At 55.3% G+C, this 27,070-nt stretch overlaps 2 protein-coding genes across 2 annotated transcripts; one reads left to right on the top strand and one right to left on the bottom strand.

The window, feature by feature from the left end:
* Positions 1–709: 709 nt before the first annotated feature.
* Positions 710–27,070, bottom strand: CES1 (carboxylesterase 1). Its single transcript, XM_037141536.2, has 14 exons — positions 26,882–27,070; positions 22,649–22,853; positions 21,239–21,383; positions 18,442–18,575; positions 16,147–16,300; positions 14,675–14,779; positions 12,802–12,906; positions 10,459–10,497; positions 7,802–7,942; positions 6,322–6,402; positions 5,936–6,083; positions 2,553–2,684; positions 1,316–1,388; positions 710–1,068 (listed from the first exon to the last, which is right to left on the bottom strand). The coding sequence occupies exons 1-14, from the start codon at positions 26,931–26,933 to the stop codon at positions 885–887; spliced, it is 1,698 nt and encodes a 565-aa protein (XP_036997431.2). The 5' UTR covers positions 26,934–27,070; the 3' UTR covers positions 710–884.
* LOC128627079 (ESX-1 secretion-associated protein EspI-like) lies at positions 12,860–18,479 on the top strand. Its single transcript, XM_053663217.1, has 5 exons — positions 12,860–13,018; positions 15,512–15,855; positions 16,789–16,899; positions 18,116–18,295; positions 18,408–18,479. The coding sequence occupies exons 1-4, from the start codon at positions 12,860–12,862 to the stop codon at positions 18,156–18,158; spliced, it is 657 nt and encodes a 218-aa protein (XP_053519192.1). The 3' UTR covers positions 18,159–18,295; positions 18,408–18,479.

The raw sequence follows: 27,070 nt of genomic DNA, 5'->3' as shown, positions 1-27,070 counted from the left end.
GGGCCGTGAGCACGAGGCACCTGCTGCCCAGGGCTGTGTGTGATGGGTGCCACCTGTGGGAGAGTTCTCTATGGGCGTCACCCTCTCGCCCACCCCTCTGCTCAAGTCTCGGCCTCTCAGGGCTGCCAGGATGAGGGGAAATGTGTTTCGTGCCCTGGAGCCGGGGCTGTGGGCAGATGGGAGGGGCAGGCGGCAGAGAGTGTGGCCAAAGAGTCAGCTGTGCTCCTGCACGGAGGGGTCCGTCAACCGTGCCCTGGCAATACAGTAGAGAAACCCCCATCCTGGGGGTGAGGAGGCCCCTGGTTGGCTCCGGCAGTTGAGACAATAACTTTGGGGTGACTTGGAGCCAGGTCCTTGTGGTCTCTGGGCCTCTCTGTGTCCGTCTGTGGAAGTGAGCAAGTGCCCATCCTGGTGCCCTTCCAGCTTGGATCCATCGGGGACACTACCAACGCTCGGCTCGTGTCCCCGCTAGGCTCACGGCTCCCGCATGCACTGGTGGCTTCTCTCCACACACACCTGCGGCTCTGCCTGCAGGAGGACTTCCTCCGGGAGGCAGGCCACGGTGCCGGGAAGAGACGCCCTTGAGGATGACAGTGCGCATGTGCGGACCACCCCACCAGAGGCACTCCCTGCCCATGGCGCACCCCCCTCCCCTCCAGCGCCCCCCAGGAGGACGGGTTAGTCTCCAGCTCAAGACACAGACACTGACTTGGTCACCGAAAGAACATTCTTTCCAAAGTTGAAGCCACGGGTACAGAAACCCCTCCTCCGTGGCCCCTGCCCACTCCCACCCGACAGTAAGCTGCCTCTAGGGCCCACGGAAACCTTCCTGTAGAATTAGCCCTAAGTCCCCCCAGCTCTCTGAGGCCAGCGGGGCCTCCTGTTCACAGCTCAGTGTGTTCTGTCTCGGGTGGCTTCTTGGCCGCATCCTTAGCAAAGAACTCCGTCCAGAAAGCCACTTCCTTATCTTTCAGCTTCTGGGCCGCCTGGGTGACGACGCCAATCTGCAGGTACCCTTCCTTCTGGTCGTACACAGGCCAGTGGGGCAGCCCCTCCCCATTGGGGTTCCTGGGAACAGAAAAAACATCAAATAGGAATGCCCCAAAGCTATTCAGAGGTTTGCCGGGCCCCCCAGCTTCACCAACCCGAGGAGGCTCGCGCTCCCACAGACGGGAGCCTGCCTCCGCATGTCCCGGGCAGCCTGGCCCTTTGTGGTCAGAGGTCCCCGCCAGGAGCTGGACCAGCAAGCGCTGGGAGCTACCCTTCCCGACAAACACGCCCTGGCAGGTCCCAGCCCTGCTCCGTTTTCGCTCACCCATTTCGGGCAAAGTTGGCCCAGAATTTCATCACCATCTTGCTGAGTTGCATCTCCTCTTCTGAGGCCCCGTCTGGAGGAAAGAGGGGGAAAGGTTTTGTCACCTGGAGAGTGTTCGTGGGCCAAGGGTGGCCACACCACTTGTGGGCTCGTTAAAAATCCAGGATTGGAGCCCTTCCTCCAGACCCACTGAGCCACAAGCTACGTGTGAAGGGGACCCGGGTCACTGGTACACACACACTTCCAGGTGGAGCACCAGCGGCCAAGGCCGCGGCAAAGGGCTGCAGCCCAGGCACAAGCCAATGGCTTTGTTTTGCACCTGCTGGTCCTGCCCCCCTTCAGAGTCGCAATGCCACACCGGCTGTGTGCCAGGGTTTCCACCACCCACCTCCCAGGATTGTCCTTTCATGGGTGTGTTCTCAATCTCTGTCACCACCCACATTGTCATAGAACTAAAAAGTAACCATGAGCTTAAAGAGCCATCCGCTCGAGGTACGACCCTGGCCCGTCCCAAACGCCCTTGAGGTGGGTCACACAGGTCCTGTGCAACTGCTGACAGATGAGCCACGTCAGACCCTTGTGAGAGGTCATCTGTAAAATTTTGTATTCCTAAACAGGGTCTGGCATGAATAATGCCCCTGTTTTATTACACAATCGTTTATTATAAAAATCACAGGTGTGTAATTCTGGAGCAGAACAACATAACACTCAAGCACACCACGTGACATTTTAGGTGAAATGTGCAAATTAAAACTATAAATTATTAACACCCATATTATTACCCTACCAACCACACTCTAGTAGGCATTACTTCTGCCGGATCCTACATATTGACTTTGTTAAAAATACGAGTTTTAGATGACAGAGAGATGGCTGGGCAGGTAGACAAGGGACATACATTAGCCCTGGTTCACGGTCAACACCAACGCCACCCTGCTGTCGCATTCCTTCTGCTCTCTTCTTGCGGGTGGGAAGTGACAGGTGACCTTCCAGTGCTTGACTGGGGCCCCATCTTACTGACACCCAAGTCTGGAGTCTCACAGTGACCAGGAATAAGGGCACATGTATGCACATGCTCCATCACACATGTTGGAGCAAGAGAAACATGCATGATGGGGTCTGGACCTTTATGGTACATTCAGGAAACTAAGGCCTGGAGGGAAGGGGCTACTTTCCTGGGGCCACGGGCCAAGCCTCGGCCCCCGGCCCCTCGACTCCGAGCATGCAGGGCCGTCACCTTTTAAAAACGGGGCCCCGAAGACGGAGAAGAGCTCGTCCCCGTGGTCTGCGATCACCGTCTCGGGCTTCGTGGCAAACGAGAAGCTTGGGCGGTACTGGAACTCGTACATATAGGTGGGGGCTCCAGCATCTGGGGAGACAGGATCGCCGCACAGGTCACTTCACCAGGTGCACTCCGAGCTGACTCCAAGGTCTCCCGGGGCCCCGCGCACAAAACAAGCATGTTAACGGCAGCTGTTCGTTGTGAGTGCCGGCTGTGTGCCAGACGGTGCCCCCCAACCGAACTCTCAGCACAACAGAGAAGCGGAGTTTCAGGAAAGGTCCATGAATTGATTAAGGGTGCACAGTGGGTGCAGGTGGCACATACTTGAGGCCGGTGTTAATTGAATGAATGAATGACTTAATGGGTGAATGAATGAATATCAAAACCTTGGGAAAATCCATTTGCAGTAACAGAGCACTGGGTCAATCCACACAAACCCCTTTGCCTTCCGATGCGTTCACACGAGAGCATGGCACACGCACAGTTTACTGTGCCTCACTGAGAACAGACTACTTTTCCTTCCTTTGAAGAATACCTGCAGTCCAATGGTACCTCTTGGGGACAGTAAAAACTTGGAAAATGCTGAGAAAAGGAAAATGAACCAAAAACATCACTTAGCCCACCACTCAAGAGAGACCACTGTTAGTATTTTAGCATGCATCCATCAATTTAAATCAAGTTGTGATAATACTGGATATGTGTTCTTATAACGACTATAATAATTTCTTACATCATTCAATATTCATCCACAAAATTATTCTAGATCCCAACTGAGGGGGGTAGAATCATTTACTTAATTGCCCCCCTCGCCCTCATCCTTGCCCCCTTGGTGTAGCAAGAAGTATCGTCTGGAAGAAGTGATCCTTCTTGGTTCCATAATCTCCTTGTTAAACAGCTTCCTGGAGGTCAAGTTAACCTTGCCTCTGCCACTTAGCAGTTTTAAAAAGGAACTCAGTCCCTGGCTGGTGTGGCTCAGTGGAGTGGGCACCAGCCTGCAAACCAAAAGGTGGTCATTTCGATTCCCAGTAGGGACACATGCCTGGGTTGTGGACCAGGTCCCCAGTAGGGGGCAGGCAAGAGGCAACCAATGAATGTTTCTCTCCCTCTTTCTCCCTCCCTTCTACTCTCTCTCTGAAAATAAATAAAATCTTGTAAAAAAAAAAAAAGAGAGAGAGAGAGAAAAAAAGGAACTCAGGACCCAACCATAAAGGAAAGAATTTTTGTGAATGAGAGAACTTATTTTCGGCCTAAACATGCTGCTGCTGATGATATTATTATGACTCCTCTTCTTCTCCTCTGCCCACCCCACTGAGACGCATCGAGCTCCTGCAATCCCAGCACAAGCCTGCAGGGGGACACGGGGTGCGGATCTGGGGAACGACTAGGAACAAGAGGAGAAGCAGACTGAAGGGTAGAGGCAATAATCAAAATCCACACATCCTAATACCGTGATGGCCTTTTTAGGGGCGAGAAGGGGCTTATAAAATTGGTATCGTTCTTTTAATTTTTTTAATCCTAGCAGGTCAAGTGAGAGACTTAAGAAATCCTTACTCTTACAGGCCGGAAACCAGCATCACCATCCGTGAGCCAGATTAGTTTGTGGCATCGCTAACGACTGGTCCTCAGAAAGGCAGAGGGGACCCGGTGGAAGGTTGATGCCCACAGGGCAAAGCAAAGCATTTTTTCATAGCATCAAAACAAAAGCCAGCAGACTCAGCATCTGAGGCAGACACACGGAGGTAAATTGTAATCCATGAAGAATGGAGGTTTTGATGACTTTTTATTGTCATTGAGGTCGTGCCTGCAACAATCAATATGAAGTTAATTTTCAAATTGTAGGTGAGACGTGAAAAGACTGTAGAAGAAAATATTGAACATTTATAGCAGATATTTCCAGGGAAAGGAATTATGATTGCTCTCTAGTCTCTTCTTTCTATGTTCCTGTGTTTTCAAAACTTTCTACAACTGAAAGGTATACATTTTATATTCAGAAAAGTTTTTTTAAATCAAAAAGAATGAAACAAATACAAAAATAGGAGAATAACACTGATAAAAATCTGTGTAGACCTGGCCAAAAAAAAACCCTACATTTAAAGTCAAGAGAAATCAGATGAACAAAACACAGGTCCAGGTTGGGATCAGCAAGTAATGCAGAAGGGGACACGGCCAACTGGACACAGAACGAGAGGCAAGGCCAAGTTTATGAAAGAACAGATTCGCCCCTTCCTCGGGACCCTGCGGGGAGGAGGCAGTAACCAGGGCGTACGTCACTGCGCCGAGTCCTTGGAAGCTTGGCTCCTTTCTATCACTGTGTCAAGTTGAAGGCCCCCGGCACCATTAGAGAGAGAAGCAGGGGCCACAGCACCATTTCTGGGCTTGCAGACTAGGTGCTGGGCAGGGGGCGGCCTCCAGGAAGAGGAAGGACCCCGAAGGCCGCCTCCTCTCCAGGTGAGCTCACCCATCCCTGCCTTCAGGCTCCACCCACAGTGTAGGGTCACTGTCGAAGGTTCCTCGCTAACGCTGACCATGGACGTGGGCATTCCCCGGACCACCTGTCACCCCACAGTTCCCACTGCCCGCCCCTTTCGACTTGCGGGGTCCCAGACAACCCTCCTGGGTGTCCCAGTGCTTGGTCTCCCTCTTTCCCCAGCTCTACTGGTTAATGAGCCAGTTCACACTCAGCTCTGACCTTGGAGACCTTCCAAGACGCATCTTCCAAGATTAGCCCTCTGACCCCACAGACCCCAGGACTTCAGGAGATGAGCCCCCAGCGCAGAGGCTGTCGGTGGGCCCCCAGTCCCTGCGTCCGGGAAGGTCAGCCTCACTTCACCTCCCGTGGCCGCACCCCTTTACCTGTGATCTTCAGCCGACAGAGACCACTCTGCCCAAAGCACAGGAGGCCAGAGCTCCAGGGAGTTAACACCCTCCCGGGAACAGCCTTGAACTGAGGACTCAGGCCGCTTGTCACCAGGGTAACCCCCAGACCTGTCCTCTGCTGGATCCCCAGAGCACCCGGCTCCAGAGGTCCGCGTGGGTCCTTGCTTGACCGTGCAGCGTGACGGCCCCTCTCTCCCCACATCACTTCTCTGCTCTTCCACTGGTGTTTCTGGGGCCCCCTCCAAACACACTGGTTGAATTTGGGGCCTCTTCTCAGAGTCTGCTTCTGGCAGAAATCAAAATAGGACAGTGCCTTGCCCCCCAGGCCACTTGGAATCAGCCTACAAGGTCCGACCTTCAGCAGTTTGCACACCTGTGTCTATGGGGGGGATGGGTCGGGGAGGGGGCAGGACAGAAGGTGGCGGAGCTGGTGTCCCTTCGGTTCAATCTCTGGGACTCACCTCTGCTGTGACGGGCCACAATCACAGATGGAAAACAAAATAGCAGGTCTCCCATCAAATCCAAGAACCGGTCTTTCTTTTTGACGGGATCATCCGTCCCTCCTAAATACTTCTCAATGGCCACTGGAACCAGTTCCTCAGAGATGCCCTGAAGGGGTCAAGAGTGAAAGTGACCACCATCTCCTGGTGAGTGATGTGGCTCCTGCAGCCAGTGAGGAAGGTTCGTGTCCAGTCCAGGGCCCACCCCTCCCCTCCCCCCATGGTGAAGTGGAAGCCCTCTGGCCCCAGTCTTCACTCTGCCATTTAACTGGTCAGTGATCCGGGGCAATCAATCCCCTGCCCCTCCTTGGGTCCCAGCCAGTTGCCAGGATGCCCTGGACACTTACAACAATGGGATAGGACTTCCACAGGAGTGACGTGGCCATCTCCTGGTCCAGCCTGCCTTCAGAGATCGGGTAACCCATCATCTGTTAAGACAATGGTGCAGCATCGGTGAACCACTGGGGTCACAGGAGGAACCCAACTGACCGACCGACTAAAATCCACGCCGGCCGGAGGGCTTGGCATGTCTTGACGGGCAGGGTCTCTGGTGAGTTGGGCAAAACCAATGCAGGAAATGGATGCGTATCCAGAAGGAGCGCAAAGGACATAAAGCCCTTTGGAACATAATGTGAGCTCGTGTTGAAAGCCTGAGCTCTGGGGAGGACAACGGAGACTCACCAACACCCTGCCCACCCCTGATGACCGAGGAAGCCCTGGGTCCTGCCAGCACAGCTTTGGTCCTTCAGTACAACCTCTGAAACCCTTCTCAAGTGAGCACTGCAGGCGAGCTCTGCACCAAGAGCCCTGGCCTTGCCCCGACACGGCTCCAGGCAGCTTGGGTGGCCCCGAGGATGGCGGACCCCAGACCCCAAGAAAGCTCTGTGCTGCCAGGAGAATTTGCTGTTTGTTCCAGCAAAAGCCTCGTGATAGGCAGATAGGTCCCTGACACCCCCCTTAGAGCTGTTTGCGGGCATGAACCCCGCTCTGCCCTTGGAGATGTAAATCTGCTACCCAAAGTGTTTGCTCAGGGACAGGAGAGCCACCCGTCTGCAGGGCAGACATTCTAGGGATGACTCGTGCCCTCTGCCCCGGTCCCTGTGGGCAGAGAACCCCCTGACGTCGGTGAGTGCCCACCTTGCTGTGACATGCAACTCAACCTTCTGACCCCCGCCCAGGAGGTAAGGGCCACCCCACAAATCCAGGCAGCTGGGTCACAGGGATGACCCCTGCACATCGGGCCTTGAAGAGGCTCCGCCTTTTGTTTCAGGGTTTGAGTGGAGTTTAAGTGGGTCTTTTCCCTGCTGCAGGGGTGTAACTAGCATCTGGCTCTGTGTTTGATGGAAGGGAAATTCCTTCCTGACTTTCAGAAGTCAGCTTTACTGTGAGGGGAAGCCAGCCCCCCTGAATCTTCCCAGGTGACCAAGAGCACATGTGGAGGTTTGTGCAGACACTGTGAAGTCCAAGGGCAGAGGCTGCGGGGCCCCGGGCCTCACTCCTCTTACTCCTGAACTCTGCCCCTCCCTACTCAGGCCTTGGTTTCCTCATCTGCACAGTAAATCTCCCCACAGGCCCTCCCAGCACCTACACTTCAGGGTTCTTGGACTGGGGACAATCAGAGAGTTTGGGAAAGGGGTCCCCAAGACTTCACCACCCAGGTGTCAGCTGAGCCATTTCAGAGAAGGTTTCCAAGGAAGTGTCAACCCATGTGAAGGGGACAGCTGCCCAGGACCCAGGCGAGGTCTGGAGAAGGAGGCTGTCCCGAGCCCCGTGGTGGAGGCTGTTGGGATGGGCTCAGAGGAGTGGGAGAGGCCCGTGTGGACTCACCGTCGGAAGTATCCAGCCGAACTCCTGCTTGTTGAGCCCGACCATGTACGGGACGGGGTTGAACAGCTTCTGCGCCAGAATCTCTTTGGGCATCTTCGGCAGCAGCACGCCGTCCACCACCGTGGGCAGGAAGGGCAATCTCTGGGGAAGAGGATTGGAGTGTTCGTGCGGCCTGTCCGGGTCACTCTATGTCCGTGTCCCCCTCTGGGCCCGTGTGAGCACCACACCCCGTGGGCAGCGGCCACAGAGCTCCAGGTCCTAACAAGGGGGCGAAGTCTGGGACCCCAGAGGGCAGAACTGGTGAGGGACAGCTGTGGGCAGGTGATGGGGCAATCTCCCTCAAATCGAAATATATAAAAATATTAATATTTGTCTTTTATTAAAAATATATAAGTATATAGAAATCACGGGCATATATATTCCATACATTTCCACTGGAAGTGTACGTGTGCCTGTATGTAACTCTACAGTCAGTCCCCATTGCCCACACCGCTTTCAGTCTGCACAGTTGCTGTGAGCTCCCGATTGGTGAGCCCCGGGCTGCTGCTCCCGGAGAAAACACGGGGGTTGGTTCCTGCAAACCTCCGCTCACAAACTTGGATTTGAAACCTGGCTCTGCCACTTACTAGCTCATAACTTGGGAAAGTAATCTCACCCGCATGTGCCTCAGTTTATCTCGCCTATGAGGTGGGTTGTGGGGATTAAATGACTGAACAGGTGGGAAACGCTCAGGTCGGTTCTCGGGACGTGGAAAGGGCTCGATCAGCATCAGCCACGCTCACGGGCAGGGTCACGACAGGCCCTGCACGCAAACAGCAGCCCTGTGTGCCCCCGCTTCCCTCCCTGCTGGCAGGTGAGGGACAATCAGCACTTGAGCCGAGGTGGCCCCAGGACCTACGTCTGTTCTGCAAGGGCTGATGAACGCAGGCCAGTTCTGGCGGCCCGCAGAGATTCGGTCACCTGCACCTGACCCAGTGGGACAAGGACCCAGATCTTAGTCCAACACAACTGACAAGTGACGACGGAGAAGGACGTGGGAGCCGTCACTGCTCCCAGAAGGCACTGTGGAAGCTGGCAAGCGGAACAAAGCTTTCTGGAAGGAAGCCCCGGGGCAGACCAGTGGAAGGGAACCTCGGAGGCAGGTTCTCGGGAAGGAGCCCCATCGCAGGTGAAGAAAGAAAGGGGCAGGGATTTCCAAACAGTGGCAACTGCAGGGGCAAAGGGACCTCCAGCCCTCAGAATCCTGGGCTTGGGGCCCGGACCAGGGAGAGGCTGGGGAGGTGGCCTGATTTGCACAATGGCTGGTGCATGGCAGACACATAGATTCCTTTAGAAGGAGTGGACTTATCCCTTTCTGTGCTGTAACAAAGCGCAGGGGCGGGGGCAGACCCAGGCTTGTCCTGCAGCTGCTGGAGGCGCAGCAGCAGGAAGGTGGGGAGGGAGGGAGGAAAAGCAGGGGGGGAGTCAAAGTCCAGGAGAGGCCACAAGGGCCAGTCTGATCTGGGCGGCACAGGGACCACCCAGCTGGTGTCTTCCTGTCTTCCCTGTCCTTTCTCTGCTGTCCATTTCAACTTCACAGTCAAAGAGCCCCTTTGTTAAATTTAAGGCCACGTCACTCCTCTGTTCGAAAATCTCCCAAGATGTTCCCCTCTCACTTGTAATCCCAATCCGAGCCCTGTAAATGACCACTCCCTCCCCACCTCCCCTGACCTTTAGCCTCAGCCTGCTTCCTTCCCTCACTCCCTTCCCTCGTTCCCTCCACCCAGCCACACTGGCCTCCTGCTGCACAGCCTTTGCAGTTGCTGTCCCTCTGCCACTGCTTTTCCAGAGAGCCGGCCCCTCCCCTCCTCCAGCTCCCGTCAGCTACTCCCTGAGTCATTCCCAGACCAGGCTATGTCAACTCAAATCGCCGGCAAACGCTCCCTCCATTTCCCACGCTCTTTGTCTCCATATCACAAACCACCCTCAAACACCCTGCAGAGTTTGTGCGTGGTGCTCCCTCCCTCTCTCCAAGAGGGCTGGGGCTTGTGTCTGTTTTCACTGGTGTATTCCCCCCGCTCGACACTCAGGTCCTGAAACACAGTGGGCACCAATGAGATCTGTGCTGAATGACCGAGTAAGTGTCATTTACTCCCCCAGACATCTTCTAAGGGAAGTGCTACCGTCCCCAAGGAGGAAGGAGAGAGGGCAGAATGGTAAGATGGTGCTGAGTTCAGGCCACTGGAACCTGGCAACCCTTTGGGAGGTGGGAGGAGAGGAGGAGGGAGCTGGGGGCTGCTGCAGGAGTTCCCTGCGTGGCTGGGGGAGGGTGGTGTCCTCGGGTCCCTTTCTGATGACCGCGCACAGCACAGCTTGTGCTTTTAGTCAGCCGGGCAGCCCCTGGAGGGAGGCTCCGGAGCAACCCTTGTCCAGATGCCCCCACCTCCCTGTAGTGGGGGTGTCTAGTCCAGCCTTCTCCCCCAGGGGGCGCTGTTGGGAGCAGGCTCCAGCCCTACCTCCTGGGGAGCTGGGTTCCCCAGGCAAGGCACCGCCCCCACCAGGGCCTCAGCTCTATAAACACCAGGAATGTCAAGGAGTCCACAGGAAGGATTCTCGTATTATCTTGAACTGGAGCTTCAAGATTTAAAACCGGTAATCAAGAAAGCAAAGGTCCTTACCTCTCTGGGGTCTGCAGATAAATCAAGAGCGAAAAATTTCTGTGAAAACAAGGCAGAAGAAGCAGGTGAGAAGGCTTCCTGGGAGAAAAGCTGATCTGTACCACCTTGTGCGCAAAGTGTCCGGTTCTCCCTCCTGGGCCCACCCTGACAGACCCCAGAGGAAGTCGGGGGGGGGGGTGGGCACTGGCTGTGTGGGCAGGGGCCCAGGGCCCGGGGGTGGGTGGGGGAGGGGAGCTCAGGAGAGCTTGTCTGCTGTTTGTACCTGCTGGGCCCTCCATCCATCTCCCCTTCTTGTTCCCTCCCCCCTCCACCCCACAACAGTACCCCAATTTTCCTTTTGGGGGACCTCCCTCATCTCCATTCTTGCTCTGTGAACCCAGGCATCTATGTAAGACCTGGGGTGCCCCATCTTCCTGACCACAGGGATTACTTCAGGGCATGGGGCCGATGTCAGGCCAATAGAAGTCACCCCAAAACTTTTGCTAGAATGATTGGGGAAGGGGGTCTCTAAGCAGACAGGAGGTAAGTGTAGAGTGTTTTTGTCCTTTTTTGCCTCCCCAGGGGACAAACCTGCCTGAGAGTGAAACCAACACTGAAAGATAAAAAATGGCATGGAGAGACAGATTCTTATTAATATAGGGGTATCTGGATCCAGCCATGCCTGAAGCTATCTTCTCCTGAACTTTTTAGTAATCTGAAGATTCCGTTACAACACAGTCCTTTTTCTGCTCAAGGCAGTTTGTAGAGTTTTCTCATCTCACATTAGAACGTCCTGACTCACACAACCTTACTGAAATTCACCCCGACCCATGCATCCTGTTGTGTACCCTCCCCAAGGCTGCGCTGACTGTGAGGCTACACTGTAGCTAAAAGGTTGGACCAGTAGGCAGGAACTAACTAGTAGGGTCCTTCCATTATGGGCTGCGGTTCTACCTGCCAGGTGTGTATGCGGTGTGTGCGGGTGCTGGGGAGAGCGGGTTAACATGGAAAGACTTCCACGTGATCTCAGAAAACTTCAGAGGGGAACAGGGGCCCTCGGCTTCTTTGGATTTTCCCAGAGTCCCCAGTTCTCCCCTTGCAACCTCATAAGCTGGGTCCTCTTGCAACACAAAAGATAAATGTGCCTCTTTCCAAGCATCAGAAAACAGCTGTGTTTTGATTCTTTGTATATACTGGTTACCTTATTAGAGCCTGAGAAACCAGGACCCAAGCCCTAAGGCTACCCTGGATTCGACCCGTGGGAACAGAGCAGAGTTCGGTGCAGAGGCCTGCCCGGGGCGGGGGTCCCGGCGTGTCTGCAGGGGCCCAGGACTCACTGCAGGCAGTGAGTCCAGAAATTCAGGCTACCTTGGGACTCCCGCCTCCCCACACAAAAAGGGAGAGTCCCATTGGCCCGAGACGCTGTGTTCGCTGGGTGCTGGCCCTGCTGTAGCTTCTGTGTGGTGACCCATGCCACAGCCATCCATCTGTCCTCAGGTGTCACCTTCTCTGTGAAGCATCCCTGCTGACTGTAATGGGTGGCCCTCTTCTCTGTACTCCCGCCACACGGGTGGGTGGATAGATGGGTGGGTTTGGTCAATACATGGCGTGTGTATTGGATGGCCGAGTGGATAGATGGATGATGACCTGACGGGTGATTCATTCAACTCCAGAGGGATGAATGATGCGTGGAGATGTATGGTGGCTAGATGAGGCATGAATGATGGATAACAGATAAATGCAAGTGATGGACAGATTGGTATTAGAATAATGAAAGGATATGGATGAATCAGATGTATTTGTGGATGGACAGAGAGATAATACGATGATGGGTGGACATGTGGATGGTTGGGTGGATGGACGGATAGATGATGATCCTAAAATCATGGCTGAGGCAGGGGCTCAGAAAGTCTAGAAAACTGGGCAACCACTTGCTTACCATTGATCAGTTCTAAACTAGCCAAGATACATTTTGACCTTTCTGGAAATCTTTGTTCTTAGTACCTCCACTCCCCAAATTCAGGATGGTCATTACCTCTGGGAAGAGATAATGCTTTGTTTCTTAAAAAGAGCTCTGAAGACAAGAGTGGCAAAATAGTCAATTCTGACAGAGCCGGAGGATTATTACACTTTTGATTGTCATGTTAGTTTTGGACTTTGCTAACATTTGACATATCCCATTAAAAAAGAAAAAGAAAAAAGAAGTTCCCCCTTTAGATTTAGGGGTGACATCCCTCCTGAGAGATGAGACACAGGCCCCTCTCTGGGAGTTTTTCTGGGGCACACGGGCAATTGAAATGGTGAGGCCCGGGACCAAGTTCATGGCAGGGGGACTGGTGTGGCCGGGGGCACAGCAGCACTTACCATCTTCATCGACACCTCCAGGAGCTCGTCCTCCGACTTCTGGCGTAGGCAGTGCACTATGGCGGCCGAGGTGGTGGTCTTGCACCCCGCGGAGGTGGCGATTGGCTGCAGAGACCACGGGCAACAGCAGAATTCAAGAGCCCTGTCCCGTCTGGCATTTCAGAACCAAGCTCAACCTCAGTTTCCAAAAGCAGCAGAAAATTCTCCAGCCCAGCAGGTGTGGTCCTGGGTCTCACTCATGCCAATTATACAACCTCTGTCTCAGTTACCTGGTCTCTCTTAAAATGGGCAAAACAGTCTCAAAGCTGACTGTCCAAAGAAGGAATCCAGAATCCCAGTGTCTGGTTTCAAATCTCGGGCCATCCTCTTACTGGCCCTTGGCCTCTAGCAGGCAAAGGGCGGTAAGAGGAGAAGCTGAGATAGAGAGGAAGGCAGGCTCCCCAGGGCGGGCCACGGAGAGCATGCACAGGCTCCCCAGGGCCTAGCAGAGCATCTGAAACAGAATGAGCACTCAGTAGGGGAGGCAGAGAAGGGGGTGGGGAGAAATACATTCAGGGGGGAGCGCAACAGAGCAAGGATAAAAGTCTTGAGTTCCCTTTCATTTTGCCCATTTCTAGTTCCTATTTGGCAGTGAAATTCAGCCCATCTCTGCCATCTGTTTCTTTAAATAAATCCCCCCCTTTCCTGACTTTTAAGCCTGGTCCAGTGGACTCCTGTTGTTCACAACCGAAGAGCTCTGAAAACTGTTCTCAACACCCTCCATGCCATCGTTTCCTCCTTCCTGCTTACCAGCCCCCGGAAGTCTGGCCGCTGCCCTGTCCACTGCACGAAACCACACTCGCAGCCCCACTGAAGTGCTCCCACCCCCGACGCCAGTGGGCACGGGTCAGCAGAGCACCACGCCTGCCCCCCCCACCCCCAGCTCTCTCTCCCTCGGATTCCTAACAGTCGGATCCCAGGGACAAAGTCCTCCCCAGGGTCCAGTGCAGCACGGCCCCTGCCAACATCCTCATCCTCAGCTCGCTCCGCCTTCCCTCTTCTCTTTCTGCTCTGGCCACATCCACCTGACTCACTCTCTCTCACCCAAGCCACTTCCACCTGCCACAGGATATTTGCACGTGTTGTTCCTGCTTCTTAGAACGTTCTTTTCTCACCAAGTGACTTGCTGCTCATCCTTGTGATCTCCACTTACTGATCACTTTCTTCAGGAAGCCTTTCCTGAAAACGCCCCCTGCATACCAGATTAAGTGCGCATAACTGAACGTACGCCATTAAGTACCTCTCCTTATTGCGCACCGCAGTTGACATAACCGTGTGATTATCTATTATAGCCATTAATCTGTCTCCTCCATTAGAAGCGAAGCCTCATAAGGTTGCTAGATGTCTGGCTTTACTAAAGTTATTTGTTGAGTGAGCAAACGAATCGACAAATAAATTCAGACACCCACCGCAGTTGCAAGGCCCACGGGGTGAACCACTCAAGGCCCATAGGCTGCAGGGGGTCACCAGATCTCAGGCCCTTAGAGAGCCCAGGCCCAAGGGCAGTCCACTCGAGGCTCCGGGCCAGCACCCCACCTTGGCACACACTCTGGGGAGGGAGGTTAGTGAACAGTGACTGTGTTGGCAATCCGGAGTTGTGAACTTGAGTCCCAGCTCTGCCTGGTCAGTTGCTGACCTTGGCACGTTGCTGATGCTCTTTGACCAGTTTGCTCAGAAGTAAGGGGTGGGGTAAGAGGGAAAGGTGTTTCCTAGCGTATCTGCTCAGCCATCCTGTGCCTCTCTGAGCATGTGGCTGGATGCCATGGCAACAAAGGCTCTGAGGAGCCCCGGAGAGCAGAGCAGCAGGGTGGGGGCTGTCCAGTGTGGAACGTACCTGGACCATGGCCTTTGAGTCTTCCCTGACCAAGGGGACAGTGAAGGCCACACCACTCTCAGAGATGGCCCGGTGGAAGAGGTTCTTGGCCAGGGGAGATAACACCTGTGGGGAGGGTGGAGAGGGAGAGAGTTTAGGCTCATGGGGAGGGTCTTCGAGAGCTTCCCCAGCTCAGACCCGGCCCATTCCCCTGGGGACCTGGATTCAGTAGACTGGATAGGTGCTGGCCTGGCCTGTTCCTCCTCGGACTGACCCGAGGCCCAGCTTCTCCAAGGAAAACTCAGTGAAAAGCCAGGCCACAGGGTGGGGGACAGAACAGGAAGCGTGTGGCCAGCACTAATTACAATAACCCGTAGCACCTGAAAGACAGTTTGGCCGGTTGCAGTGAACCCTACCCAGGCCCAGTCCCAAGTCCACATTCCCGGGATGAGAGCTTGCCCTGAGCAAAATGACCTCGGGGACACGGTGGTCTCAGAGTGCTCACGCTGTTTGTGACGGGAAACCGGGGCAGTGCCCCAGGTTCCCCAGTGATGGTTTTGGGTAAATCAGCTATTTTCAATTTCGACCACAGAATACTATGCAACTACAAAAAATAAAGTTACGGGATAGTTCTTAATGGTTAGGGAAATATTCATGTTATATTTGTAATGTTAAGGACGCGTTTTTGTTTAAAGAATCATAGACACATGACAGACAGACGACAGAATGAGCCATTGAAAAAGGCGGTAGGATAAGGGTCCACACATCTGTGACGACTGTCCTGGGCAATGAAATTGCGGGTGACACTTTTTTCTTCTTTGGGCTCATCTGCCCTTTTCCTTTCTCCCCACCTTACAGACACGTCACGCCTCCTCTGGGCATTTAACTACACGAGCAAACAAGCGGCAGCCGGAGGGGTTCCTAGCAGCCCCCTCCAGGTCCGGTCCTCCACCTGTGCTTCCCCCACAGCAGGCTCCCAGCTGGTCTGTGTCCCATGTCCCATGTCCCACGTCCCCTGTCCCATCCCCACCCCCTCCCACTTTCCCCTGCGGACCAATCCCCTCAGAGCCAACCCTCACAGCTCCCATCCTGTTGGCATGGAGATCTGGCTTTCCGCCAAATGCAGACACTCTGCTCAGTTCTCCTGGGTGCCTCCTCTTCTTCATCATGTACGCCCACCCCCAGCCCCCCAGAGAAGTGAGGTGAGTCCTAATGTGCAAACGGGAGCTCTTGCCAAGTCAGAAGAAGGGGAATGTTGTGGGCTGGGGGTGGAGATTAGTATGGCCTCAGGGCACTGCTGAGCCCCGAGCTTCCTATGGGCCAAGGAGAGTTGGGCCATTAGCTCTCCACCATCTCATCCTGTGCAGAGTAGGGCCAGCCTGGAACCTGGGTCTTGTTAATGAAACCGCCCATGGCTAGATTGCCTGGTCCCCAAGGGGTCCCATCAGCAGCCACATCAGGGCCGGGGGGGGGGGGGGGGGGGGGACACTTACAAGGACAGAGACACTTTCACCTCCTGCTGACTCTCCAAAGATGGTCACAGAGCCTGGGTTCCCTCCGAAGCTGGCGATGTTCTCCTGGACCCAGCGCAGGGCGGCCACCTGGTCCAAGTGGCCCCAGTTCCCCGGGCAGTGTTCGTCCCCCGTGCTGTGAGAGAGAGAACGGTGTGGGTGGGAGCCGCTCTTCACGCGGGATGCTTGTGGCCACGGGTGGGGCCGGGGGCTCCGGGCGAGCCTTCGGGAACAAGCGGAGGCTTCTGTAGCCCCAACTCAGAGGATTTCGCCTGCCTCCTGTTCCTGCAGCACTGCTTTCCTTAGGGCTCTATGTCCAGCCACCTGACGTTGACTTATCGAGCATCTTCTATGTGCCAGGCACTGTTCTAAAGCTGGAAGCACACGTGAGAACAAAACAGGCAAAATCTCTAACAATCCAGAGCTCACGCTATAGATCATGAACAAGTAAATAGATAATATAGACGATAACACCAGGTAGTTAAAATGCTTTCAGGAAGAATAGGGCGAGGGAACAGGCGGGGGCGGGGCAGGGAGGTCCCATTTCTGACCAGATGTCCAGGGAAGATCTCGCAGAGGGGGCAGCATTTGAGGGGAGATCTGAGCACATGACCTTGCAAACAGGCAAAGCAGGGGACTCCGGGCGACAGGAACAGCAAGTACAAAGGCCCCGGCGTGCAGGGAACCAGAGGGGGAGTGCAGAACCCGTGGCTGCAGAGGGCCCCTCGGGCCTCGGTAAGGGCTTCCGTGTCATTGTAATAACTGGGGGGGGGGGTGTTTTTCTCTGGACTGCGGTAAAATAAGAGGTTATGACAGCAATCCAGGGGACAAACACGAGAGCTTTACTTAGGGTAGGTGCGGGGGAGGAGGCAAGAAGTGGTTGGATTCTTAACACATTTTAAAGGTGGAGCCAAGCGGACGTGCTGGCTGCGTGGGTGTGGGTGAGAGAAACAGGGGACAGCCCGGCCTCGCCACTGGGCTTTGCTGTTGAGCAACCAGAGGAGCGGCAGTGCCACCCTGACGGGCAATACTGGGGAAGGTGGGGGTGGGGTGGGGCGGTGAGAGTCAAGTGCTGTTTGTCCAAGGCAGGTGTAAAGTGCCCCTTAGACGTCCAGGAAGTAGTTAATTATGTGCACCTGAGTCTCAAAGGCGAGGCTAGGGCTAACGATAGGGAGCTGTGAAAGGGCCTCCCACATCAGGGTCACTCAGAGCCAAGTGGAGACCAGAGGCCTGACCCCAGGGAGGAAGAGCTCCCAGTGGGAGTGGCCCCTGAGGCAAGAGGTAGCCAAAGCCAAGAGAAGGAAGCATTTCAAAGAGGTGGGAGGGATCACGTGTGTGGGAGGTGCTACCAAGATTGGGCCATGAGCTGATGAATCCTGGTGACCTCGGTCAGAGCAGCCCAGTGGCGTGGCGGTGGCGTGGCCAGAGTAGCAGCCTGGCTGGTGTGGGGAGAGAGAGATGGGGAGGGAGAAAGCGTGGGGAGCCGATGGAGTGGTTTCATGTAACAGAGAGCGGGGGGGGGGGGGGGGGGCGGGGGGAGGGAATGGGCGGGGGTGGAAGAGAGAGAAGTCCTGATGAAGCCCATGCACCCTGGGGCGGCCTCACCTGGATGACCCACCTCCAGCCCATCCATCGCCATGTCAAGGCCAGAGGTCCTAGGTCTGATCATTTTGGAAAGCCCCCAGGAACTGTGTCCTAAGGGGACCTGACTCCTGTCTCCGGGCTCCAGCCTTGACTCCTGCGTGGGGCCAATGGGGTGAGTGACGCTGACCCCCTCCTGAGAGGGTTGTCCCTGGAGTCAGGGCTCTGGCAGCCTCCTGGGTCTAGCCGCAGGCCCCACCCCCCACGAGCACCCCTGAGCTCCCGCCCTGAGTCTGCCCTCTCCCTACTTTCCCACCAGAGGGGAGGCGTTGGAAGGCCTGCCCCAACGGCTACGCTCTTGTCATTCCAGGGGCCTGCACCATGCTGCGGCAGCACAGCTAGAAAGGAGATGAGTGTTTCAGAGGAGGTGACATGCGGATTGGGCTTCACAGGATGAATAGGAGTTTGTCAGGTAGAACAGGCCTTCCAGGCAGAGGGAACAGCACATGCCAAAGCTCCGAAACAAGAGGACCAGTGTGACTGAGAAGTGGTAGGTGGAGCCCAATTATGAAGGGGTTCGGATGCTTTACTAGGGAACGTAGCAAAGCTCTCCTTAAGGGCTGATGTGACCAGAACCGGGTCCTAGCAGCCCCCCTTTGCAGGCCAGCGTGCAGCGAGGAGAGTCCAGTGTCTTACCTGAAGAAACCCCAGATGCCCAGGCGGTACTGAATGGTCACCACCACCACGTGTTCCAGGGCAGAGAGGACCCGCCCATCGTAGGTGGACGCCCCGCCTATCACCAGACCTCCTCCGTGGATCCACACCATCACCTGGGCGCGGAGGAAGCAAACACACTGCCGATTAGAAGCAGAGCTGGGAAGGACCCGGAGAGCTTGTCTGGTTTGGTCACCTACCTCTCGACCATGACTCAGGGAGACTGTTCCCCAAAGGTCATCAGCCCCCCCGCAAAGCTGGAGCAGGCAGTCGCTCCCCTCTCCCTCCTCCTAGCTGGGGCCGGGCTACCACCCCACTCAGTACACCCTGGCGGCCCTGCTTACCCCTCGAGCCCTGGTACCACCCCCTTCAAGCCTCTTCGTGCTGAAAACACCCTCACGGGAACAGCCAAGGCCAAGGGTGTTATGTCTCCCTAACACTCCCATCATCCTCAAGCCCAGACCTCTCCCCCAGCTTGGCACACCCTGCCGGCAGCCCATGGATTTTGGTTTCATTCATTACCTATTGTGCAGTGAATTAAACTTCTCTTGTGCGTGCGAATGATTATCTCAAGAAGCACACACGCCCTTGATGGCGTCTCTTCCTAATATCCCTTCCCCCTCCCTCCCCTGGATTTCCAAACCCCACCCATCCTCCAAAGCACAGTCTAAAAGTCACCTCCTCCAAGGAGCCTTCAATCATTTGACACATGTGATCTTAAAACCTAGAGAATTCTAAAGACAGCAACTGAAGGTGAGCGTGGACACAACAATTCATAATGAATGACTTGCATTTAAACAGCTCACTTTGCAGGGATATGACCGTGGCTAAAGTAATAACATTGCAATTATTTTGTTAATGGAAAATAAAAGAACTTTTAAGAAGAACCACATGGCCAAGTTCTAAGCACTTTACCATAAACCCGTCAGCTGACCACTGTTATCCCATTTAACAGACAGGAAGACTGAGGTATTTAACCTGTCTATGCTCACACAGCTAATAAGTGGCAGAAACAGGACTTGAACCCACACATTCTGTCTCCAGAGCCCATTTGTTGAGCCACCCAGCACACTGCAGCCCATGGACATGGTACAGTAGGTCAGCTCTCAGGTTAAGAACAAAATCTTCACTTCACCTCTAACTAACAGGTTAAGGGCATTTGCCCTGTGTGCTGTGTCCGGCACTGAGACCAAGCTTGATATTCATTATTGAATCCTCGTATGTCATTAGTCCTGTTTTGAGGTAACAGCCTCTCAGCTAGTAAAAGGCAGAACCAGGATTTAAAACCAGGCCCTGTAGTCCCAGAGCCTGGGTCTGTAAATAAAGGCTCTCCTGCCCAGGGTTCCCAGAGCACCCGATCCTCCGGTATCTCCAATCCCTGCCCACGTCCGGACAGCGGGCCTGGGTTCCTCTACCTCTAAGTGGCAGCCAAGCTAAGGGTGGTCAGGAGGGATCTGCTGAAGATGCTGGTCTGTCTGTGCAGCCAGGAGGGTGAGACCCTCAAAGGCAGGGGTTACGTGGTCGTGGTTTAATGCTCTTCCTTTCTCCTGAACCCACTTCTAGCCGTGTGTATGTATATGGGGGCACTGAGTACAAAACAGAAGAATGAGTGACTGAGTGAGTGAAGGAGTGAACCTTTGTCCCACCTCTCTGAGACAAGTCTGTGCAGTGTTGCTTCCACGTGCGGTCCCAAGTTCATGGACACCCTCCTCCATCCCTGGGCACATCTTGCCAGGGTTGTTCCTGGGATATGGTTGGGTGCTCACACCCCTCTCTCTGCGTCCCAGGGGTCACCACCAGCGACCCACCCCCACCTTCCAGCCGGAAGCCTGCTCCACCTCTGAGACTCTGTGCACTGAGATGCTGACTCACTGGGTCATCGGCCCAGCCACCAGTGGCAAGACGACCCCAGATTTGGGGCCGAGACAATGGAGAGCGCCTGTTGGATTGCCCCAGGACCTGCCCGCACACCTCTGTGTCACCATGGGACGCTGATCGCTGTCGGTGCAGGGTATTCGCGTGCTGAGAAAGACCACACACAGGCCTGGTTTCCCTGTCCTTGCCACTGGGCACAGGCTTGGAGGCCAGGAAGCTCTTGCTCTGGTCCTGCCGACTGCAGCGGTGGCCTTACCTTTCCCTCTCTGGACCTCGGTTTCTCTATATGTATAAGAAGGGTTGGGTTGTTGCCTTCTCTGTAAGATTCCTTCAAGCTCTATCTTTATTGCAAATTATCTCAGCCCTGGCTGGTGTGACTCAGCAGATTGAGTGCTGGCTTTGGAATCAAAGGGTTGCTGGTTCAATGCCCAGTCAGGGCATGTGCCTGGGTTGCATGCGGGCCAGGTCCCTGGTTCCCCAGTTCCCCAGTTGGGGGTGTGCAAGAGGCAACTGATCACTGTATCTCTCATATATCGATGTTTCTCTCCCTCTTTCTCCCTTCCTTCCCACTTCTCTAAAAGAAATAAATAAAATCTTTAAAAAAATTAATAGCTTAAAAAAAAGAAAGAAAATTGCATCTTAGCTTCTCTGGAAATAAGATTCCTAACCTGGCAACTAAACAGTGATCACTCTTGTCCCCCTATTGCATGAAGGGGTGTGGGGACATGAGCTGCGAGGGACAGAGGCACCGAGACAATCACCAGGGGAGACTGAGGCACGGCACGCGTGTGTCTCCTGCGGGCCGGTGGCCTGCTACCGGGGAAAGGAAGCCCTGGGCCGGGGAAGAGCTGCCTCACCCTCCCCCGACGCCACAGGAGCGCCAGCGCTGGAACTGGCCACTTACCGGCAGCCTGCTTTTCTTCGTCAAGTCGGCGGGAGTGTAAATGTTTAGGTAAAGGCAGTCTTCGGAAAACTTGAGAGGGATGCTGTTCTTGCTGTTGGTGAAGAACTCTGAGATCACCTGGGCTCCCACTGTGTCTTGGGGGCACCTGGGGGGGGCGGCAAGCAGGAAATGTCCAACTGGGGCCCAACTGGAGCTGAGCACGGAGCCATCCCCTGCACTCAGGCCTGGACTGGGACTGGGAGCTCCAGGCCTGTGCAGAGCACTGCTTACTAGGGTGGGTGGGGCCTCCTGAGGGGGTGGGGGGCTGGGCCTCACTAGAGCTTCGTAGGACCAAGCACAGTGAGGAGGCCTGGCTTCTCTCTGGGCCCTCGGGACCCCTGGTGCGCTGTGTCAAGAACAAGAGGCCACCTGGCCAGCGCCCACTTGGGACGTGACAGTCCCTGCCACTCTGGACAAGGCCTGCTCTCCGCTGGGCTCCCCCGGGGCGTGCAGGGCGGCCATGGTCCTCTACCGGGTAACCCAAGTGATCTAGGCCACAGGGGACTGCTGGTAACCCTGAGAAGTCACTCAGATGGTAGCAGGCATTTGGGCCGAGTGACAGGTCAGGGTGAAGTCCTGGTAGGGTGGCATCGGGAGAACTGCCTCGGCCACCGAGGTGCCGAGTGACCCTGGGTGAGCCCCCTCCCTGCTCACCCAAAAGGGCCCCAAAGGGCCAGGTCCAAGTGAGGGCTGTGATTTCTCGAAGGGTCTTGCAGCCCAGACATGCTAGGGATCTGTCATCCCCCCATCCTCCCACCCCAGACAAGCGCTGCTGCTCGTCCTGACGACACAGCCAGCAGAGACTGTAACTGGTGAGATTTACTGAGTCCCTGCCCCACCCCGTGCCAGGCATTAAATAGTCCTTGGGACTAGGTAGCTAGACACACCTGGGAGCTGAGAACCTGCCGGTGGACTCCCCGAAGCACTCCCGCCAGACTCTGCCTGGCCCACCCCGCTCCCCAAACACAGCAGCGTTCCAGACCGGAGAATAAACACAACCCTGCTCCTCATCCCCCTCGCCTCCTCAACTTCCGCTTTTTCCCCCAAACACTTTTTATCTTCTGACCTATTACATAATTTATTAACGTGCATGTTGTTTATGAAATCTCTTCCGGCTGGAATGGAAGCCCCAGGAAGGTAGCCATAGGTATTTCTTTCACTGATGGGTCCCAGCCACCTAGAACATGCCGGGCACACAGTCGGCGCTCCGTAAATACTTGTGGACTAAAGGGCTCTAGAGCTCCGGAACGTTTTTAAGGACGGACCATATCTTAAGGATTCCAGAACAACGGGAAGCCACAGGAGGCTGGCCTTGGTGCCTTCCTGTGGCCCTCGGAGGCGAACGTCCCACCAGAAGATTCTACCACTTACATTGGAGGGTAAGAGGTGGTGTTCTTCACGAAGGTCCATGGCTCTGCAGGCTGCGGAGGGGCGAACCTCAGGGGTCCCAGAGGAGGCTTGGCAAAAGGGACACCCAGGAAAACGGCCACTGGCGTGGCAAAGCTGTCTGAGCTGACATACGTCCCCAGGACTTTGCCCTGCACGGTGTTCACCACGGGCGGCGAAAGCGGGTGCCCTGTACACATTGGAAGAGAGGACACAACAGCGGTGAGAGGTCTGAGCCACGTTTTCGGTGTGTCTGGCCACATGTGACCCTGAATGAGTCAGCTCAACTCTCAGGTCCCAGATTCTTCTTATGTAAGAAGGAGGTGAGGTGAGGTGACTGCCCTCCTTCATGCACAGGCCTCTCCAAAGGAGCACGGGAATGGGGGTGGAAGAGCATCAAGCAAAGCAACATAAAAGTAAGGAGAGCTGCTGGGCGTGCACAAGACATAGGGTTTCCACGCTTAGGAGCCTGTGGAAACAGTCATCCATTAGGGTCCTGGCGCCGAGCTGCACGCTGCATGAAAGGGTGGATGAGAGGCAGCCCCCCTTCTCAGAAGTCTGGGCCTGGGAGGGAGAATGAGGCACAAACACACTCGACCCTGCTGCTGGAAGGAGGGAGAAAGTGGCCGGTGTTCCAGAAGTGGCGGCTTTGTGGAGGCGGTGACTATGGCACTGGGCCTTGCCGGAGGGGAACACTGGGCCAGGGGAGATGGAACAGGGGTGCGGAGGTGTAAAGTGGAGATGAGACAACACAGTGCGGGACGTGCCTGAGGAAGTGAGAACGACCCACCGGGCAGGGGTTTGAGATTCTTCTGGTGGCTCTGAGCAGGGGCAGTGAGCGGGGACCGGGGTCAGATCCCTAGCTGCTCAGTTCCTCTGGGGCAGACAGCTCTTCCTCAATGAGCCAAATTCACCGCCCCACAGCTCCCCTGTCCGCCCTGGCTGTATCCACCAAGGACCACCCTGAACTTCCAGATGCTTCATCACGCCCACCCTCACACCTCCTCTGGCCTCCCCCCTCGGCAGCCTCGGTTTGTTTCCGCACCCCCTTCTTCAGAAATGATTTCCAGCCTCGCACCCTCCCAGGTGCTCCCCTTGAGACACAGACAAAAGGCCAATGTCTCCCCAAGTGTGCGGCCAGAACAAAAGAGAATGATTCCCATTTGGTCTTACAGAAGTCTACCCCGGGACGCTGGAGACAGGGCAGGTTACAGAACAGCGTCCGTGCCTCCTGTTATCAGTCGCCAACCCCACACGGTGGCCACACAGGTTGTTCTCCTTTGCTGTGGCTGCTAATTATTTTGAGCAGCGAGGTGGGCTTGCTCCGAAGTGTGTCCATCAAGATATCAAAGGGGGGCATCGTGGAAGGTGAATTTTTTCCTTGTGCTTTCCAAGTTCCCAGCACTGAACACAGATTCCTTCTTACAATTACACGGGTTCTCTTCTGAATAAATACAGTGATGTCTATCAGGAATGTTGAAGAAGGACTCGGTCCCTGATCCGAGGTGGGAGACATGGAAGACAAAGCAGAAGGTCGAACAGCTGAGCTGGGACCCTGAGTTCCGTTTCAGACCTGGCCAGTGAGGGTGTCGATGGACTATCAGGGTAAGAAGACGCCCCAGGAAGTGGGGGGCGCTTTAAGACTGGAGGAGGCCAGGGGAAGAGGCAGCGCAGAACCAGCTACGCAAAGGTGAAGGCACCAATGTGGATGGGCATGGAGCCATTGAAGACGAGGGAAGAGAGAAAGCCATTGCAGTGGAGAGAAAAGAAGACAAGGGGCAGAGCAAACCCAGGGCAAGCTGCCGCTGGGACTCGGGACCACCTCCTGGGCAGAGGGAGGGAGGAGGGCACCTCATAAGGGGTGGGGCTGAAAGAGAACCAGGTGCTTCAGACTGGGGAAGGAGGGTCAAGTCTGAGAAGAAGCCAGACCTCATGAAAGCCTGGCCTTTAGGGAGTCGGTAATAACCTTCGAGAGAGACGAAGTGCACAGAAGCCCCCTCTGGAAAGGGCAACGAGGTGCGCGCTGGGATTGGGAGACCCAGGCCACGGCGGCAACCCGGACAGTCACCACTCACGGTATAGGTGCGGTCTGTGTGTTGAGTGCCTCCAGGTCACTGAATCTTCCCAAGAGCCTTGCTCGGGACGCATTCATACGCCCATTTTACAGAGGAGGAAACTGAGGAAATGGAGGCAGCCAGAACAGAGTTTCTAAAGAGGGAGACGGGTGGCCTCGCCAGCGGGTAGCCAGCAGCCGGGGGCCGTTCCCCTCCTAATCTGGCTCCTTTCTGACTCTGTGCTCACTCGCGGTTCCGGTCCCCCCGGCGTGCACCCCACTGGACAGAAGATGAAACCCAGGTGGTGCCAGGGCACCAATGGCCACAGCTCTGCGGGTTCAGGGGCCAGAGACTGTGTCCCACGCAGAAACCTTTTCTTTACTCCAGCTTTTACTTATTTTCCCTTTGATTCAAACTGGTCCCACCAAGCTCCCTCAACCACCCGCATCTCTCTCTGTTGCTTAGCCCTCAAGCCCTCAGGTCAATGAGGTTCTGGTCCGCCACCAGCAGTCTTAGGAACAAGACCCTCGGCCAACGGACTGCTGAGACGGAGCTCCCAGTCAGGTGGAACATGACGTGTTGGCCTCAACCGTGCTTCAGTTGACCCCGGAGAGCAGAACGCCCCCCCCCCCCGAACAGACCCTTGTGAAACCAGACAGGCTGACATTGGGACCAGGTGCAACGACCACTTACCCCCTACCCTGGCACCAGCCAATTAGTAGAGACCATGAGCCTACTTCCGTTAGTCACCATGATTAATGATTTGCCTTTTCCCTACATAACCCATCCCCTGGAAGCTGTAGAGGAGACTGGCCTTTGAGCCTGAGCTACCTGTGACTCAGCACACAGAGCCACCTCCTTCATAAACCCTGGCCCTCTCCGCGGCAAACTCGTGCCTCATGGGGCTTTGATGTGCACAGGCAGGCAGACCCCTTCGGTCCAGAGACAATGGTGTAGGGCAAGTAGAGGCAGACCCTCGCCCCGGGGTTGGGAGGACTAAGAGGAGCAGCCTTTGAGCTGCCTGATAAGAACTGTTCTCACAGCCTTGAGACCGGGTCGGATAAAGTGTTCCTGTAACATGAAGTGAGCTCGAGTGTTGCACAATCATGTTGTGTTATATAGTTTCTGGCATTTTCCCGGCTCTAGTACGTACACAGGTAGGGACTCCCTGCTGGGGGTGGTGATGATGAGAGACACACAAGGGGACAGGGTGCTTTGCTGGGGAGCAGGGGCCGTGACATGAGACATGCAAACGGACACGCAGCTTGCAGCGTGCGTGGCTCACCCCCTCGTGAGTAAAGGCCTGCCAGACAGCTCCGTGGACATGTTTCTGTCTACACGGATGCCATGGGCCTGCCTGGCCTCGAAGGGCGGCAACACAGGCAGATTCTTGCCCTCGGCGGCTCCCCTCGCCCTCCACTTCACCGAGTGGTTGCTGTGGGGGGCAGCCCCCACCCTCCTCTTGGGAACTGGAAGTAACAATTTTTTTTTAAATATTTTATTTATTTATCTTTTAGAAGGGAAGGGGGGAGGGAGAATATGTAGTTGTTTAGGTCTCGTGGAAGTAACAATTTTTTTGATTGACATTGGCTCCTGATCCGCTGGCCTTCCCCACATTTTCTATCAATACCCCCCTCTTTCAAGCGCCCCCTGGATTTATGGACTCTTCTGTTGCACCTGCCCCATCCCAGGCACTGTGTTCCTTAGGAAAAACCCAACCAATTCTGTCCGCAACAGCTCCCCGAGGGAGGTATCCCGTTACCGCCCATTTGGGAGAGAGGCTCAGGAGAGCGAAATACCTTGCCTAACTAAGGACTCACTAGGGTGGCACATATGCCCTGCGAGTCGACATTAATACTCTGCGGAGTCGCGCTCCAGGATTTGGCCACATGTGGACTAAGAATCAGAGGAAAATACACTGAGCTCCTGCAAGCCCTGGTGAGCAGGGCGTGAGGTGAGCGGGTCCCCACACGTGAAGCGCGAACAGCTGTGGTCTCCAGTGCTCACCAGCCACCCCCGTGTCTCCGGTGGACTCGGGGTGGCTAGGCTGGCACTGCAGCTGTCACGTCCCTGCCCTGCATGCGTCTCTCCTCTCCCCCAGATGTGGAGCAATGCCAGACGTGGTCGAAGTGCTCCGCTCCACTTGAGTTTCCATAGGACTCACCCCGAGCTGTGGAGGCTGTGAGGGAGCCCAAGACCAGGATGAAGAGCCACATCACGAAAGGACAGCAGTTCCTGGGCCTGCAGGTCTTCCTGAGACTCCAAGGCGCTGTGCCCTCAGCTCTCGGCAGCCCTACTCCAGCCACTCCTCCGCTGGCCTCCCAGCTTAAGCAAGTAACAATGGAAAAGCACC

Source organism: Artibeus jamaicensis, unplaced genomic scaffold, assembly GCF_021234435.1.
Source record: "Artibeus jamaicensis isolate MK-2021 breed Jamaican fruit bat unplaced genomic scaffold, CSHL_Jam_final contig_3152, whole genome shotgun sequence".
In the NCBI taxonomy this organism is placed as follows: Eukaryota; Metazoa; Chordata; class Mammalia; order Chiroptera; family Phyllostomidae; genus Artibeus; species Artibeus jamaicensis.
This window is presented reverse-complemented; position numbering and strand designations above follow the sequence as displayed.

Excerpts from the sequence above, each read along its gene's own strand:
- CES1 (XM_037141536.2), bottom strand. The coding sequence starts at position 26,933 with ATGTGGCTCTTCATCCTGGTCTTGGGCTCCCTCACAGCCTCCACAGCT. Across the intron at positions 22,854-26,881 it reads CACAGCCTCCACAGCTCGGG|GGCACCCGCTTTCGCCGCCC; the intron begins GTGAGTCCTATG and ends CAATGTGTACAG. Across the intron at positions 10,498-12,801 it reads TGGAGGTGTCGATGAAGATG|AAATTTTTCGCTCTTGATTT; the intron begins GTAAGTGCTGCT and ends TTGTTTTCACAG.
- LOC128627079 (XM_053663217.1), top strand. The coding sequence starts at position 12,860 with ATGGCGGCCGAGGTGGTGGTCTTGCACCCCGCGGAGGTGGCGATTGGC. Across the intron at positions 13,019-15,511 it reads AAAATTCTCCAGCCCAGCAG|ACACGTCACGCCTCCTCTGG; the intron begins GTGTGGTCCTGG and ends CCCACCTTACAG. Across the intron at positions 15,856-16,788 it reads CAGCCCCCCAGAGAAGTGAG|GCAAAGCAGGGGACTCCGGG; the intron begins GTGAGTCCTAAT and ends CCTTGCAAACAG.